General features: G+C 56.9%; 1 protein-coding gene across 4 annotated transcripts in view; it reads right to left on the bottom strand.

Annotated features, from left to right (window-relative positions):
- Positions 1-8,994: 8,994 nt before the first annotated feature.
- The window catches only part of CD82 (CD82 molecule), a 56,455-nt gene continuing 47,374 nt past the window's right edge, over positions 8,995-18,075 (bottom strand). For all 4 annotated transcript variants that reach the window (XM_070804097.1, XM_070804095.1, XM_070804096.1 and 1 more), the window contains exons 6-9: positions 13,651-13,752; positions 10,623-10,829; positions 10,226-10,309; positions 8,995-9,928 (exon numbers count right to left, since the gene is read on the bottom strand). In XM_070804097.1, coding sequence (XP_070660198.1) covers positions 9,851-9,928; positions 10,226-10,309; positions 10,623-10,829; positions 13,651-13,752 — 471 coding nt within the window. In that variant the 3' untranslated portion in view covers positions 8,995-9,850. The remainder of the gene's footprint in view (positions 9,929-10,225; positions 10,310-10,622; positions 10,830-13,650; positions 13,753-18,075) is intronic.

Below are 18,075 nucleotides of genomic sequence, written 5' to 3'. Positions count from 1 at the left end.
GCAGTGCAGTGACCCTCCCTCAGCTGCCCGCTCTGCCCTGTGACAGCATCAGCAAAGCCCGTGGCTTTCTCAGATGGCTTCATGGTTCCATGCTCCAACCGCAGTCGGAGCCGGGTTGCCCTCTTCAAATCCCTGTACCCTTAGGAGATGGAGACCAGACCCCACGCAGGCCAGCTGCATGAATCCCATTCACGGAACTGGTGACCTGAGTCCACCAAGGAAACCCCACGGAGTCCCCGCCCCCTCAGTCCTCAGAGGAAGGAAATACATACAGTACCCCTGGACACGCGGGGGTCCTCTGCCCCTCCCCGTAGAATCGCCCCAGCTGTCCTCCAAATAAGCTCATTGAGCTATCCCTGGGAGCTGGTTTAGACCATCACGAGCTAGCGATACCTTCTGCCGCCCACATCCAGTGAACAGGAGGCCGTGTCCGTTCCCCTTGGTAGGGGCGCCTGGTTCCTGTGCCTCTTCTCGGGTCACCAGCCTCTTGGTGGCGGGGGGTGGTGGGGTGGAGGGGGCGGCAACCCCTGCAGTGCTCCAGGCAATGAGGACATCAGGCGACAATGACCAGTCGGGACAGGCTTCTTCCATCCTCTGTGCCTTACTGGCTGGGAGAGGCAGGGTCTTGGTCATGTGTCCCCAGAACGGGGCACATTTTCCAGTTTCTGTTTCTGTTTATGGCCCGTGCCCCACCATAGACTGTGAGCCCCATGATGTCAGGGACTGTGGCGAACCCCAGTTCCTTCCACAGACCCTGGCACGTAGTGGGTGCCCAATAGCTACTGCACAGATGGACGGATGAAAAGTTGGATTTGACTGCGTTGAGCCTCTTCACAAAGGGCTTACTTCCTCTCTCCTTTTCTGAACCAGGAGTCTTTATTCCTATTGGCCTTGAAAGTGAAAATGGCTCAGTCGTGTTCAACTCTTTGCGACCCCATGGATTATACAGTCCATGGAATTTTCCAGGCCAGAATACTGGAGTGGGTAGTCTTTTCCTTCTCCAGGGGATCTTCCCAACCCAGGGATAGAACCCAGGTCTCCCACACTGCAGGGGGATTCTTTACCAGCTGAGCCACAAGGGAAGCCCAAGAATACTGGAGTGGGTAGCCCATCCCTTCTCCAGGTGGATCATCCTGACCCAGCAATCAAACCAGGGTCTCCTGCATTGCAGGCGGATTCTTTACCAACAGAACTGTCAAGGAAGCCCCTTGGCTTTGAGGTCTAGCAGAAAGGGCCTGAGCACAGAGCCACTGGGCTGGTGGCCAGGGTGACCGTCACGGGAGGCGGCCGTGTGCAGCGGCACAGGTTGCCCACGGCCGCCTCCAGGGGGAGTCGTTTCTTCAGACTACAATGTGACTGACTCCTCCGGGGTTAGTGTAGTGGGGCAGTCACAGCAAGTGCCTTAGCTTCTCCAAGTCTCAGTTTCCGCAAACATAGGGGGCATCCAAGGTGCTGGGGTGTGAGGGGCAAAGGTTGACACTCAGGGCACGGCGGCCGCTGCGATGGTGATGACAGTGGGGATGATGACAGGGAAGGAGGCAGGTGCCAGGGAGACGCGCCCAGCCTGCGTGACTGCTAGCTGCCCGCCCTCGCTCTTCTTACCGCCTGGCACAGGGGAGTCATGCCTTGCCCTGCAGAGCTGGCCCAGCCCTTATTCCCAGCTCCTCCTCCAGCCTCGGTCCTGTTCAGAGCCTGCTTCCCACACTTGCCCTCCCTCTCTCCTCCCTGCAGCTCGGCAGGTGAGCCTGCGCCTCTCCCCCCATCCTATCAGACCCAGGACTGGGACCCCTCCAGTCCCCCAAGACACCGAGTCCTGCATGAACCGGCAGGAAGAGGGGGTCACCCTGAAAGCCCCAAAGTGGGCTCTCCCAGGTGTGTGGTGCAGGGCAGGGGGCAGACCCCTCCACACTGGTCAACCTCCATCAGTGCCTTCCTGCCCGCACTGCACCCCCACCCTGAGGCTGCTGGGTCTCTCCGGCTCCCACCTTCCATCCTCCCCTCCCCCCAGCCCCCCCTGTACTTCTGGCTCTTCCTGCCGGTGCCCCCACACCCCCAGCATCCTGCAGGAAGCCCACTCCTGTTCCCAGAGGCGCTGCTGGAGGCATCTGCGGTAACGTTAGGGCGTGAGAGGGGAGCTTGGCTTTGGGCCTGACATTCCCCCGGGCCAGAAGGCAGGTGCTGGGGAAGTGACTTCAGAGGGGGCTTCTGGGGGATGGGGGGAGTGCATGGCTCCCTGCCTTCTGGCGGCCCCTCCTACCCCTCTGCATCTTCCCTCATGGGGCAGGGGGCTGGACACACATTCCTTCCTGCCCGGCCGCAGCCTCATAGCCCAACCAGCAGTTCCTGGTCTGGAGGCACCAGAGTCCTCCAACCTGCACGTTCACATCCAGGGAGGCCCACCCCAAGGGGATGGGGACCCCCCTGAGGCCTAGGACCGCCCTGGGAATCCACTAACAGGAAGTAGCTCAGGAAGTGCTTTAGGTCATTTGATTCCCACAATAACCCTGGGAGTCAGGAACTGTAGTCCCCATTTCACAGATGAGACTAACAGAGGTGATGTCACTGGGCCTGTCGCCCCCCGCCCCCCAGGACCAGCAGGTGTTCTGAATTTATTTGGTTTGGGCCAGGAAGGGGGGTGCCAGGGGTCGGGGGAGGATTGAGTCCTGCAGAGTGTGGCTGGAGGGGCGGGGGCTGAGTGATGAGCCTCCCACCCCCTTTCCTGTTTGTTCCACTGGCTGTTCATTATGCTACTTCCTTCCACAGGATGCCAGAGGCCTTGGATGGGCCCCAGGGGTCCCCAGCAACACTCAGCATGGACCGTGCTGTCGGCAGCTGGCGGTTGTGTGCGTGTGCGTGTAGGTGTGTACAGGTGAGTGTGCAAGAGTCCCCTGCATTCACCAGAATACAAGTGCTGTGGAGGTGTCTTTGCAGCTGTGTTCTCAAGGGTCTAGAACAGGGCTTGGCTCATAACAGGTGCCCATTAAATGTTTATGGGATGAATGAATGAATGAATGAGCCCATAGGTTCCCAGGGAGCAGCGGGTCTTCACCCGGAGGCAGTGTGACAACTTAGGTCTCTGTCCCTCTGCAGGGGGCGGAGGTGGTGGCAGTCCTGGCCTAGGAGATGCGCTGGTGATGGCCATGCCAGCATCACAATGACTCACTTCGCTGATGGCTCCTTGGCCTGGGGAACTTGCTCACCTGGAAGACCCCAGAGCAGGGACTGGAGGAGTCTCTGCCCTGGAACAGGCACGATTGGGGTCGGTGGAGGGGGGCTCTGCCACACAGGCCTGGAACATTCCAGGCTGGCAGCATTTGGCCTTTCCTGCTACCACCAGCCACCTGCAGCTGAGAGGAGAGCTGGAGGTCCTGCCATCCAGGAATGGACTGAGCTCAGGAGGTTTCAGGGCCCGTGTGTGTGTGTGTGTGTGTGTGTGTGTGTGCACGCACAGGGCTGACATTCAGAGGTTCTCACCTATACAGCCATGCTAGTTACTAAAACATTGGAATATTTCTCTACCGGTGGAGGCAGTCAGGCCCCCAGGCCTGCTCCCGGGAGACCCTGCACTGCCTGCCAATCCACGCAGAAGAGCCCTATTCTGACCCAAGTGATGGTCAGCATCCATGTCACACAGCATTTAGCCTCCTGAACACTTCCTGGGAACCACTGTTGGCTCCCCCAAAACCCAGAGAGCAAACTGGTGCCCACCTAGGCCTCCTACCTGGCCCCCGGGAGCCATGAGCAGGCACTGCCCAGGGGCTCAGCACCCAGGCACTGTGGGGGCCCTTTGTGGCCAGTCCCCTGCATAGCATGCCCCCCGGCCTGGGCATCAGTGGGCGAGATGGCAGCCACAGAAGGTCTGGCAGCCCCTCAGCTGGCCCAGCTCCTGGGGAGGGAGGCAGGAGGCCAGAGCCCAGGGTCCCTGCAGACAGATGACCGGCTCTCGGGGCCAGCTGGGCATTAGAGAAGCCGGTTTATGGTCCTTCCTCATGGAACTTCGTGGGCCTGGGGGCAGGGGGAGGGGAAGGAGGTGGAGAAACTGGGTCGTTCCAGGAAGCAGGAGTGAGGCTCAGTGCTACGGTGACTGGGTTTTGTAACACCACCCTGGGGTTGTCCCGGGAAATCGGGGGGTGGAGAACAGCTGTGGAGGCAGGGGGATATCCTCAGAGTCAGCTTCCTGCCGGTCCAGGCCTGGCTCTGGCACCCTCCAGCTGCCAGGCCTGCACGTGCCTCACGAAGTGGGCCTGCCCCAGGAAGCGGCCCGGCAAGCATCTCTCTGCCATCGTCTGTCCTCTCTAAGGTATTCGCAGACGGGGTTTTGAGCCCGCCCCCACTCCCTGTGTCACAGGGCCCGTGAGGACTGGCCCAGTAGAACCTTCAGCACCCCGCCTCCCATCCCCTTCACCCGCCTTGGGAGGTGGCCGAGGACCCGTTGAGGTCGCTGGTCAGCAAGCGGCTGGGGGACAGGAGCTACCTCAGGGCTCCCTTGCACCCCCACACCAGCTTCTCAAGACTCCCAGCCTCAGCCCCAGGGCCCCAGGCATCAGAGCCCGGCCCACCCGGATTTCACATCGTGTTCTCAGCCAGATAACGCTGTTCCGCTGCTGTTCTGTGGGGAGGGCGCTCTGGGCTTTCTGGACCATCCTGGCTGTCCTATTCTGCCACCCAGGCCCAGGGGGATTGAGGAGGAGAGAGGCGCGTGCGGAAGAAAGGAGTTGGAGGTTTCCTAGTGCTCACCTGACTGCTGGCCCCACACTGGTGTCAGCCCCAACTCCAGGGGCCTGAGGGACCTGAGACGGACCCCAGGCAGAGATCCCCGGGGTCTGACACCCTCCTGCCTACTTGTCCCAGGCATCCCGCTGGGCCCTCCCCCACCCCCACGGGCATGACTGAAGGGCAGGGAAGTTCTGCCCTATGACCACCTAGACTCTCCCCCCACCGCCTCACAGGGCCCCGGGCTCCTCTGGCCCCGCCTCCTGCAGCCCCTCACCCTCCACATGGGCCCCACACCCTCTGCCACTCTGGTCTCAGACAGACAGGACAGACGTCTGCTCAGTTGGGCGCACTAGATGGGCAAAGCCCAGGGAGACAGTTGTTCACTCTGGTTTGGGGTTCCTGGGGGCCCAGGTGCCTACAGGTTCCACATCCTTCATGTGAGCTGAGCCTGGTGTAACCCTGTCATCCTCCCAACATGCAGATGAGAAAGGTGAGGTACCAATGGGTGACGAGGTCTGCCAGGGCTCGCGTGGCTCCTGAGCCCCTAAGCTTCCTGTTTGAGCCCAGATCTGCCTGACCCACGGACTGAGCCCTTCTCAGGCCAGGGGATGGGTGTCCCCCACCCCCAACCTCGTGCGGTGGAATTGCTGTCTGGGCACCGAAGGACGGCTAAGCTGAACCAGACCCCATCCGTGCCCTCATACGGCTCTGAGTCCAGCTGAAGTACCAGATTTTCCTTATCTGGCCAGGAAATGCAGCCCTCAGCCAAATACCAAGCCTTGTCTCTTTTCTTAGCCTCTCTCCCCCTGTAAGCCCACTGTGGGAGAGGGGTAGCTCATGGGTCCCTTTGCAGGGCAGAGTGATGGTGGGTTGTTTAGTCGCTCAGTCGTGTCCGACCCTCAGCGACCCCGTGGACTGCAGCCCACCAGGCTCCTCTGTCCATGGGGTTTCCCAGGCAAGAATATTGGAGTGGGGTGCCATTGCCTTCTCAGTGGGGTCAGCTCCCAGCTGCCTTGGCAGTAGGACCACACTCTCACCTGCAGACTGTGCCACCCAATGGACAGGATATGGCTCCCACTCCTTTTATTTTTAAAATTACTTTTTTATTTCGACTGTGCTGGGTCTTCATGGTAGCACACAGGCTTTCTGTAGTTGCAGCTGGAGGGCTCAGTTGCCCCAGGCAAGTGGGATCGTAGTTTCCTGACTGGGGACAGAACCCACATCTTCTGCATTAGAAGGCAGGATCTTAACCACTGGACCAGCAGGGAAGTCCCTCCCGCTCCTCTTAGCAAAGCAGAATGTTGAGGGAACTAGTTAAGCTCTTGTTCTTCGTTGTCCTTATCTGTAATCATGGAGTATGATTTTGAAACTCCAAACTGGGGGTAATCATGATCATGCACCTCACTGGACTGTAGTGAGCAAATCAGTTAACATTTCAGTGGGACTAGTACAGAGTCAGGGCTGGCCAAGCGCCAGCTATGCAGAATGTCACCCGGTGGGTCCGAGCACCTTCACTAGATCTTCCTGGGTCCTCCTTGACAGATAGCACAGCTCCTGTCCCCATTGCCAATAACCAGCTTCCGGTCAGGCCCAGTAGGTCCACTTAAACTTTCTGCTCCTGCCATGAAGGGATTTCAAAGTTTGTGGATCTGAGAGCTGTCTTGGGGACTTTCCTGATAGCTCAGTTGTAAAGAATCTGCCTGCAATGCAGGAGGTTCCAGTAGTCATGTTTGGATGTGAGAGTTGGACTATAAAGAAAGCTGAGAGCTGAAGAATTGATGCTTTTGAAATGTGGTATTGGAGAAGACTCTTGAGAGTCTCTTGGACTGCAAGCAGATCCAACCAGTCCATCCTAAAGGAAATCGGTTCTTAATATTCATTGGAAGGACTGATGCTGAAGCTGAAACTCCAATACTTTGGCCACCTGATGCAAAGAACTGACTCATTTGAAAAGACCCTGATGCTGGGAAAGATTGAGGACAGGAGGAGAAGGGGAGGACAGAGGATGAGATGGTTGGATGGCATCACCGACTCAATGGACATGAGTTTGAGTAAGCTCCAGGAGTTGGCGATGGATAGGAAAGCCTGGCGTGCCGCAGTCCATGGGGTCATGAAGAATCGGACACGACTGAGTGACTGAACTGACTGAACTGAGCCGTCTTGAATTCTAGATTCTGGCCAATTGCAGTCTTCCTAGTGGCTAAGCTAAGGAAAGCTTGGGAAATTAAAGCTATCTGAAAATTTTCCCTTTATTGCCTTTACCACCAGGAAGCTCAGAGGTAAAATTATATAGGGTTCAACTAAACAACTAGAGCTCAAGGTTGGCAACTGCTTTCACTCTGCATTCCAGCCAGACTGATCGACTGTGCTGAGCTGAGAAGGATTCAGAGGCTGCACTGAGGGAGATCAGCTGGAAGCACAGCCCGAGTACATCTGGGCTCAGAAAATGAGAACCGTGATCAATTAGTGATGTCTGCTGTGAGTGCAGCCATGGGGAACACACTCTGTGCACACCATGCATTTGCCATCACCAGGCTGGGCAACTCAAACTTGTGTTTATTTCATTCAAGTCTATGCTTCTTCACTGTGGTGGCTGTTGTTTAGTCACTCAGTTGCGTCTGCCTCTGCAACCCCATGGACTGCAGCATGCCAGGCTTCCCTGTCCTTCACCGTCTCCCAGGATTTGCTCAAACTCATGTCCATTGAGCTGATGATGCCATCCAACCATGCCATCCTCTGTCTCTCCCTTCTCCTCTTCCCCTCAATCTTTCCCAGCATCAGGGTCTTTTCTAATGAGTTGGCTCTTCGCATCAGTTGGCCAAAGCATTGGAGCTTCTTCATAAATTTATTATTTTCTCTATTGTTTTATATTTTATTATATGTATTTCCTTTGTGGAATGAGGCAGATTATTAAAAAATAAATAAATAAATAAAATCAGCTGGAATGGCTTCACTGGGAGCCCTCAGCCCTCTGAGCTGGGTAAGAGCTCCAGGGGAATCCCTGATTAAGTAAACAGCACCTTGGAGTTAAAGGTTTCTTCAGCCCAGGGCTGTGTCTGATACCCCCCACAGGCCCCAACTCGGTTTGCCTAGGGTTTTAGCCACAGAAAGCCTCTGGCAAGAATTTAATTAGGTTCAGATCAAGTGTTAGACTGCTCCTAAGATGTGTCTCCGCCCTCCTTCCTGGATAGACAAGCACTGTCTGCCCCGGCCCACCCTCCAGCCTGGCTCTCTTTGGGGAGGGAGCATCTCTAAGCCACATCTTGTAAGGGCCTGAGAAATGAAAGCGACTTGATTCAGGAATCACCTTGGAGGGCTGTCCAAGATGCTGGTTCATTCTCCCTGGCCCAGATCTGCTGCGCCTTGGGATCAGTACTTTCGCCAGGTGCACCCCAGGGAGAGACCCAGGGGGCTGGGAACCATTCTGGGTCTCACCAGGCTCCTGGGATGGGGCAGCAGCGCCACCTGGTGGCTCCTGCTGAAACACCCTACCCACCGCTCTTCCCGCCCCCCTTTAGGGAGGTGAGTCCCCCCACCCACCCCCTCCTCTGCCTCCAGGGCCTCAGAGAAGGCAGAGAGGAGGAGACAGTGGAGGGAGTGACCTCCTAGATGGGCCTTTCCCCCGGCCTTCCAGACCAACCACACTTCCAGACCCACCCAGGGGACTCCCCACGCTCATATTCCTAAAGCAGCCGCCAGGGCAGAGCGTCTGCCCAGCCCCCTGAGCTTCGTGATGCTGGGCAGGGGTCTGTACTGGGCTTCAACTTCCTTACTTGAGTAAGTACAAGTAAGAGCTTTCTTTAAAGATGCTTCTTGCATCTTTCAAAACCTCCTGAATTCTGCACATCTTACTCCATCACATTTCTTCAATATGAAACTATTTCCTTCCTTTGTGTAAAAAAAAAAATAGATCTCTAGAAAGAGGCAGACTTTATTCTGTGGCTTCACTGACCCACCTCCACAGTCAGCCCACTTTGGGTTATTTTCTGGGGGCACCTGTACCCTAGGGGTACCATCGACACCTGTTTGAACACACAAATCAAACCCCAGCCATGCCGGGAGCCAGACAAATGGATCAGAGCCAGGCATCACACTTCTCATGTGCCAGCTTGAACTGGGGGCCAGAGGTGCCCCTAAAGGAGCCCCTATCCTGGGAAGAGCAGGGAGGCGCTCACCACTCTTTCCCACAGGCCCGGCCACCCTGTCCACATCAGCTCGCCCCTTTGGTCCTTCCCCCCCCCACCCTCAGGAGCAGCATCTCCACCACGGCAGGCTGGATTGTTACAAATCCTCTTTAATAATCAGTTGTGTGTGTTTTACAGAGCTGTGCCCTGGGCCCCTCCCCACTCCCCTTCAAGGCACAACCTTACCCACCCATTCCCTGGGGGACAGAGGACAGGAGAAAGCATCTTCAGTTCCCTGGACCGCTCAGGGTCCTGGTGAATGCAGGGCCAGCTCTGTGCCACACTGGGAGGGTTCACCCCCTGCTTCCTTAAGTGGCCCAGGGCCAGTCCAGACCTTCATGCCCAGGCCACCCCCCTTCAGCCCAGCTCATGCAGGCCGTGCCCCCACAGCGTGGCCCAGACTGGCCTGAGCTGCTGGGTGGGGCTGGGTCAGGCTGAAGAAGGGGTGCCGCTTCTCATGTCAGGTCAAGCCCACCCTCTCCCACAACCTCAAGGAAGATGGAAAAACCAAGGACAGAGCATCAGAGTGGAAACAAAGCTGCCCCACGCAGTGGGCAGTGACAACCCAGGGTGCCTTATCCAACCCCCACCCCCCCCCCCAGTTTATAACACACTTTCTCCCATACAATATATACAGCCCCCAAGGCAGGTAGAAACCCAGCCCACCTGTGCAGGGAGCATTTTCTTTGGGTTGCTAAGACAACCCTGGCAGACAGGGAGTGTGTGGAGGAGCCACAGAATAGCTGGGGCTTAAGGCTGATGGCAGAAAAGCAAAGGAGAGGGGTTCAAGTCCCCAGGAAGCACCCCCCTCCGACTTCCAGCCAGCACGGGACGGACAAGGGGTCTTGGCAGTGAGGTGGGAGGCGGGCCTGGAGCGGGGGAGCCTAGGAGAGACCCCTAGGAGCCCTGAGGTTGGGGGGACAGGCAGGGAGGTGGGGACAGCAGCCGCCTCAGTACTTGGGCACCTTGCTGTAGTCTTCAGAATGGACACGCCGGCATAGGAACATGGACAGGAACATCCCCAGGAGCTGGTGAGGGAGAGGGCGACAGTCAGAGGCGGGACCCCAGAGGAGCATCCCACAGTCCGGGTCAGCACGCAGGGTCTGACCTGGACAAAGCCAATCCTCAGCTACAGCCTCAGGACCAACCTGTGACTCAGGTGGCAGAGGGCCCTTCGAGGAGCAGGGGTCAGGCCAGACTTGCCACGGGTCCTCTAGAAGCCGATGGACCTCAACTCACCCCTCCCTCCACCCTGAACATCTGCAGAGCAGATTGAATCTGGTGGGGGCAGCACGGGGTGGGGGTGGAGGGTAGGGGACCCAGACCTCGATGACAGCGACGCCCACACACACGCCAAGGATGACTCCCAGATTCTCCTGCAGCCAGCCCTGCACCTTCTCCATGCAGCCCTGTGAGCAGAGAATACAGCCACGTCACCCCACGATGGGCCGCATCACCCAGACACGCAGGATCACGGGGACGGGGCCACCCCCAGCCCGGAGGTCCGGCAGAGCGGGGTCTGGGTGGTCCTCGAATGGATCCATTGATGAACGCAAAGATGAAGGTGCAAATGATGAGCAAACAGATGAATCAAAGGAAGGCGGGAACAGCTCCGTGAAGAAAGGTCGATGGAGCAATAGCCCAGATGAGGCTGGGGGCCGGAGGGTCTGAACCCACTGTGCCCCAAGCCCGGCCCCACCCCGCCCACAACCATCCACGCACCTCCTGGTACACCGGCCAGTCTTTGGGGTTGTTGCCGCTCTGGGTCTTGTTGCCAAAGGGGACCTCGCAGAAGCCCTTCTGCGGCATCATGAGGGCGTCATCCTCATCACTCTTCTTGCAGGAACAGGGGAAGGTGATGCTGGTGCGATTCATGAGCTCGGTGTTTTCTGTCCAGTTGAGGTAGCTGACCCAGCCGCAGCACTTCACCTGCCGGGGGAGGGGACAGGGTGCTCGAGCCCACCGCCCGCTCAACTGGGGGCTTCCTGGACAGGAGCTCAGGTCTGCCCCGTCCAGGTCTGCCCCTCGACTCCCACCCCCCACCCCGGTCTCAGCCAAACCCCCAGGATTAGAGTTCAGGTTTCACTTTGGCCTTTGTGAGCCACAAGGAGTTGAAAGAGGCTCTCGGGATACACCATAAACTATGAAAACAGCGGGAAACAAAATAAGAAGCAGCAAAAATAGAAAACAACAAAGGGACGGTCAAGTTGAAAGGACATGGGCATGCGGGACATGAGGAGGGCAGATGGCATACGACGGGGGTGTGGGGGCTGGAGTCAGGCTACCGGGGTCAAATCATTCTGCCACCTACTAGCTATTCAACTCTGGTCCAAGTGCTGACCTCAACTTTCCCATCTGGAAAACGGGGGAAACTAACTCCCTAACTTATCTGTTACGAGGATGAAATGGGACGAGGCAGCAAGGTGTCCAGCCCAGGTCAGGAGGGCACAGCAGTCGCCCAGGAGAGGCCGGTTCCACCTGCAGGCCTGAGCACATGCTGGAGCTGAGGTTTGGCTCTGAGCTTCCTGGTTGCCAGAGCGAAAAGCGAGATGTGGTACATCTGCCTTTTTAGAGGAGAAAATGCTCAAGATGATCCTGACACAAAGCTAGTGAAGGGGACCCCGAGAGGCTTCAGATCACAGGCAGCTTGAATTACCGATGGGACCGGGATCTCAGGGGCGAGGCCTGTGTCCAGAAAATGCCCCTGAAGGCAGAGAGGAGTCGGGGGTGGGCCCTGTCAAATGTTGGCCCTGCCCCATGCACAGGCAACTTGCTGCACTTCTTTGAGCCCGTTTCCTCATCTGAAGATTGGGGTCATGACGGCCACTCTGCTAGGGCTGAAGGGCTAGTACGGGTCAGCTGCGTGCCATCATGCCCGGCACGTGGTCACTTCCCCGCCGGCCTCCTTCCGGTCTGAAGAGACGAGTTCCTGCAAGCAGCCCGGTGGCCAGCAGGGGTGTGCCAGGCACACTCAGGCGTTCACCCGCTCTGGTCAGTTTCTAGTTGAGGGTTTATCGTCTACCTTGCTCCTTTCTTGCTGGCTGCCTCCTCTCCATCAAGAAAGGCTGGCACCTCTGAGGGGCACCCACAGCCCCTCCCACACCCAAGAGGCAGCTTCTCTTGGTCGTTCAACTGCACCAGGCAGAGCCCTGCTCACCAGAGCCCCCTGCGAGGACACCCCCGTGTCTCAGTGCCCCTGCATCATAACTAAACATCACCACTCACAGGCCACATGCTAAGTGCCTCGGGCTTTACAAACTCATCGCACGTGAGCGTGGGTCAATAGTCCCATTTTAGAGATGAGGAGACTGAGTCAGAGAAGGCCTGGCCAGGAAGTAGCTGGGTTTTGTATTTCAGTCCCTGGGAACCTGACTCGCTGCCTGTTTTCTTACCACCATCCCAGCAGCATCTGATAGACATCAAGTCACCAAGAGGTCCTGCCTGCTGCAGGAATTCCCCCAGTCAGTCCACCTTCTCCCCCGACACTTGTTTATCCTGGGACCCACCCTCCCGCCCCCACCCTGATCTCAGCAAAGGGTCTCGGCAATTGTGGATCAAACCAAAGGTGGGATGACAATGTCTTCCCGTGTGCCTGGAGCCCCTCAGGTGACACAGGCCCCTCATGTCACCAAACCTCAGTGACGCATGTCGTCCAGGAAGTGTCTCCCTCCCCTCCTTCACTGCTCAGAGACCAGATGTGCCCACGTGGCCAGGGCAGAGATCCGCCTCTGGTCTCCGGGGTCTCCTGATGTCAGGCTTTCCTGTGCTGCCCCTTCCCTGCCCCTCACACCCACAGGCCTCCCCAAAGGCAGTGGGTGGGAGGGCCAGCAGGTCCTCTTGTGACAGTGGGGGAGGCTACTGGCTTCCGGCCGGGGAGGGCAGGTCCCAGCCAAGGGTGCACAACATCCGGGACCACCCAAGGGGGGCGTCTGGGACCTTATCACCGAGGGTGTTTGCTGTGTGTGGTGACTGGTTTGACATCAAGGCAGGAACACGGACATCAAGACAGGCTGGGAACCCAGTCAGTCAGTCAACCCGTCTCTCTCTTCCACTTTAATTGAGGTGAAATACGCTAAAGTGGATTGGGCTTCCCTGGTGGCTCAGATGGTAAAGCGTCTGCCTGCAGTGCGGGAGACCTGGGTTCGATCCCTGGGTCGGGAAGATCCCCTGGAGAAGGGAATGGCAACCCACTCCAGTGTTCTTGCCTGGATAATCCCCATGGACAGAGGAGCCTGGTGGGCTACAGTCCATGGGATCGGATCGCAAAGAGTTGGACATGACTGAGCAACTTCACTTCACACTGAAGTGAACAAATGCGTCTTGATGAACTTTTCTACCCATGTTGTCATAACCGCCACCTGGATCAAAATTTGAATAGAACATTCCTTTCGCCCTGGAAGGTTCCCACGCCACCTCCCCAGAGGCGGACTTCACGTGGGCCTGTGTAGCCTCTCAGCCTGGACACGCAGTTTCCTCCAGGGGGGACGCCCAGCCTGGCTTGAGAGGAACGGGTGGAGGACTGCCCCCACCTCTCCAGCCAGGGGTGGGGAGAGTGCTGTGAATCCTGGATCAGCCTCTGGGCCCGGGGCCCCTGGGCAAAGAGCTGTGGGGGTAACCGGGGGTCGGGCAGGAAGAGGGGCTGCTCAGGAGCTCCTGACCCCAGCAGACACACAGTCACACCACCAGCTTCTGTCTGTCGGGCACGTCCAGGCCCACAGGCACCCAGAGGCCCGTGCGCGTGGCCCCTCACCTGAGCCTGCACGTAGTCCCAGGCCTCCTGCAGATTGTCCCCGGAGCCGTCCGTGTAGTTGTGAATGAGCTTGGTCACGATGCTGCCCATCTCCTGCTTCAGCTGCAAAGGAGAGAGCACAAACCACAGTCAGCATACTTGAAACCCGCGGCCCCATCCCTGGTCACACGTACTTAAGCTGCCTCTCTGCCATGCCCTGAAACGCCAGGGCTACGCTCACTGCTCAGAAGCATGTTGTCGCCGGTTCCAACCACTTTCCTGGTCCTCCCTGGGTGCCAGCACCCGCGACCCAGTGCAGTCGGGTCAGCCCCCCGCCCGCCCGTCTCCTCAGCACTCAGCTGCACGTGAGCCTGTGGGCGAGAATCTCCACGTCGTTGCTGCAAACTGTCCAGCGGCGGGCATCTCACCAAGCTCGGGAGAAACGCTGCCGTCTTCTCAACTGCCCACAAGGCCCTACACCTTTTGGCCAGCTCTTTTTGTTTGTTTTTAATTAACTCTTTTAACTGAAGGATAATTGCCTTACAGAATTGGCCCTGCTGCTTCCAGACCTCGTTTTCCCTGCTCTTCCACCTTCCTTTTCAGTTACCGGGTCTTTGGGCAAGGTGCACTCCTGCCTGGGGCCTTCGACTTGCTGTCCCCTCCGCCTAAAATCTTCTTCCCCCAAATATGAACGTGGCTCATGCTCCCACTCTCTTTAGAGCTCTCCTCAAATGGCTCCTCCTCAGAACGGCCTTCCTGAACCACCCAGGAAAATCTCAGCCCTTCCCTATCCCCTGCCAGGCCCTCCTTATCCTACGAGGGGAGGCCCACTGCAGGTTTTTCCCTGTAGCCTCATCATAGCACGCTCATCTGCTTCCAAGATTTACGGTCTCTCTCACCACTACAACATCAGCTCCGTGTGGGGGGCAGCGACTGAGTCTGAGCCAGCCTGGCCAGGGGAAGTGTGCGGCGAGCATGGAGAATGAACGCACGAGGAACCCTGCCACCTGCCCAGCTCCAGGGCCCCCCAGAGTTCACATCTGCCTAGGCTGGCTGGGGATGTAGGGTCCCTGTGGGAGAAGAGGGAAGCACCTGCTTTTCGCTAACCCCGCAGAGGAAACCCTCGTTTATAAAGAAGGTGGGTGAGAGGTGCCAGGATCAAAAGGCTCTGGCCCCGAAGGCCTCTTTCTGGGCTTTGAACAGAGGATCTCACTATGGCAGCTTTTCAGGAACCAGCCCACTGTGCAGCGGGAGGTGAGACCCAAACCAGCCCCACCTGCAGACCTTGCTCAGGGGCCTCCCCAGGCGCCCCAGCTGGAACAGGCTGCTCACGGTCACCTTTGTCCCCACAGAACCTTGGGGCAAGGGGCCTGAGAGGAGCGGAAACACCAAGGGGATGGCCCCATGCCTGTCCCTCAGTTCCTGAGAAAGAGGAATCTGGGAGGTGCGACAGGGACCTCTAGATGGGGGCTTTCAGAGTGAGCCAGCTCAGAACTCCATGAGCGGGGGCTTCCTCCAGCTCCCCACGAACACAGGGCTCAAAGAACCCACATCCTGCAGACCGCCCTGCGGGCCCGGCCCCCTCCATTCACCCGCCCAAGGATCGCTCTCTGTCCCTCTCTTACCATAAATTTCTTAGTCAAATATTTCTCTGGTTTTACTGGCAGAGATCTACAACTTGCAAAGCTTGCCTGTCAATAACTAGTTACAACAGCAGCAGCCAACTTCAATCAAGCTTGTTATTACAGTACTGGATGAAGGACTTTTAATGCATTGACTAACCCTCCAGGCAGATCGATGGCCTAGGTATTATGGAGAGGCAGAAAACAAGGCCCAGAGAAGTTAATTAACTTGCCCAAGGTCTCACAGCCAACATGTGAAGAGCTGGGGTTTGGACCCATGTCTGACTGATTCCTGAACCCAAGTTTTTATCCATTGAGCTCTATCAGCATTTAAACCCCATGGCCATCACTTGCAATAGGTCATACCAGTTTCTTTTTCTTTTTTTTTTCTTCTTTAGCACTTAATCTTTAATATGTTTAATTTGGTCAAAATCTGTGGAAGTCTACAAAAATCTACAGACCATATGGCTGTGTAATGCAACACATGATAGATTGTAACAGTACCGTATGGAGAGTGTAAAATGTAAAGTTAGACATTAGGTTAACTCACAGATGTGAATATAGTCTTTTCTCCGGTGATGACAAGGACCACTTACTTTAAAATTCTCTTAACAAATAATTAAAAGCTGCCTAGGTATCATTTTGAACTGTGGTGTTGGAGAAGACTCTTGAGAGTCCCTTGGATTGCAAGGAGATCCAACCAGTCCATCCTAAAGGAGATCAGTCCTGGGTGTTCATTGGAAGGGCTGATACTAAAGCTGAAACTCCAGTACTTTGGCCACCTCATGAGAAGAGTTGACTCATTGGAAAAGACTCTGATGCTGGGAGGGATTGGGGGCAGGAGGAGAAGGGGACGACAGAGGATGAGATGGCTGGATGGCATCACTGACTTGATGGACATGAGTCTCAGTGAACTCCAGGAGTTGGTGATGGACAGGGAGGCCTGGCATGCTGCGATTCATGGGGTCGCAAAGAGTCGGACATGACTGAGCAACTGAAATGAACTGAACTGAACTGAGGTATCATTTTAAGCTCCCTCAGTTCTCTTGTTTGGAATGAAAGCCCTTGAGGTCACTGCAATGAGCAGTTTTAAACCAGAGCAGCTCGGTGGTTTCCCATGTCGCACAGCGAGGGCTGTCTGCCTGCAGAATCTGAGCCTCTTTGCCCTGACCCTCTCCGCTCCACCTCTGCTCCCCAGTGAGCAGGTGACCCCTGAGGCGTGGAAAGAAGGAGGTCCCCAGGGGCACTTGCAGAGAGAGCGGTCTCCCCCCACATCCTCCCACCAGCCCTCCCCTCACCGACCTGGGCTCTATTTATACCCAGCATGGTTGCCACAACAGCCCAGACTTCCCTGTTTCAGCCCCCAGAAATGAGAAGGCGATGGAAGCTGGGTGGTTTCCACCGAGGCTGGGTGGTTTCCATGGAAACACCACATCCATCCTCCAGCCCAGAATGGGGCCAAGGGACACAACTGGGCCAGGGGGGCCATGGCGGCAGGGGCTGATTCAGCTCGGCATTGATGCCTTGGGACCCCATTGCCCAGGAGGCAATGTCGGGAGCCCGGGGAAGTTACCCTGGCAGCCAGGCTGTTCCTGAGACAGGGAGGAGCAGGGAGAAGCAGCTCACCATCTCGCTTCATCCCTGCAGGGGCCACTCTGTGGTTTCTGCCTGCCCCATGTCCACTCTCCCTCCTTGAAACAGCAACTCCCTTCCTTAGCAGTAAGCACCCCTCAAACCCTCCACGTGGCCGAGGAGTCCTGCCCCCTCGCTGCCAGGGGCAAGCAAACACCAGGCTGCCACTTAGCACCTTCTACACCCTGGCACAGTGAGTGGTTCAGGGATGGGCAAGTGACCCAAGGTCACACCCGAGGGCCCTCGCTTTCTGCTAATTTGGTGGAATGAGGGCCTGAGTGGCCACCCCAAGCCCCCCTGGGGACATCTGGCCTGAGAAGGAAGCCAACGGAGGTGAGCAGGGCTGAGGATGAAAAAGTGCCGGTGGCAGCCTTTAGAAGCCTGGATCCAGCTGAGCCTGCAGCCAGGTCAGGCCAGTTTCAGTTGGGTTACTGTTACATGCAATAAAGAGGCTTGCCTAGGAATGGCTGCATAATTTACAGCCCAGTGTAAAGTGAAGATGCAGGGCTCCTTACTTCAAAATGATTAGGAATTTCAAGACATCAGCCCAAGCACAGAAACCTTCTCAGTGTGGGATGCTGTGTGGCTGCTCAGTGTACACTCCTAGGAAGCCAGTCCTGCTCTTGTCCAATACCATCCTCCCCGCTTCCCCAAAGAGAAAACCAAGGCGCAGACAGTGAGGACAGCTTCACAAGATGAGACAGCGGGCAAGCTGTGGAGATACACCCATCACCAGCTACATGCATCTTCAGGGCCCTGAGATCCTGTCACAGCAAGCCATCCAGCATCCCCACCCGGCCCCGACCCTGCCGCCCTCTGGGACCCCTCTCCCCCGACCCCCACCCCAGGCTACACTTCTATGTCGCTTTGTGGTGCGACTCCTCTGAGAGAGGTACATTCAGAAGACAGCATTTCATCCAAAACGAAGAATCCTTTTCGTACTTTTCCAGGCTCTGCTTAAATGCTCCCTGTGATGGGGAACTCAGTACCACACAAAGTAGCACATTGCAGGGAGGCTCTTGGTACAATCAGTTCATTTTAAGTTGAGCCCAAATGGCTTCTATCCATTGGTTTCCATCCTCCATCTCCCTCCCAAGTCCCAGCTGGGACCAGACAGAACAAATCGAATCGTTCTCTCCCAGGACAAACGTCATTCAGATGTTTGAGACCCAACCTCATCTCCCTTTACCCC

The sequence above is a fragment of the Bos indicus genome, chromosome 15, assembly GCF_029378745.1.
Source record: "Bos indicus isolate NIAB-ARS_2022 breed Sahiwal x Tharparkar chromosome 15, NIAB-ARS_B.indTharparkar_mat_pri_1.0, whole genome shotgun sequence".
Taxonomy (NCBI): domain Eukaryota; kingdom Metazoa; phylum Chordata; class Mammalia; order Artiodactyla; family Bovidae; genus Bos; species Bos indicus.
Note: the sequence above shows the minus strand (reverse complement) of the source record. Positions and strands in the feature narration are given on the sequence as shown.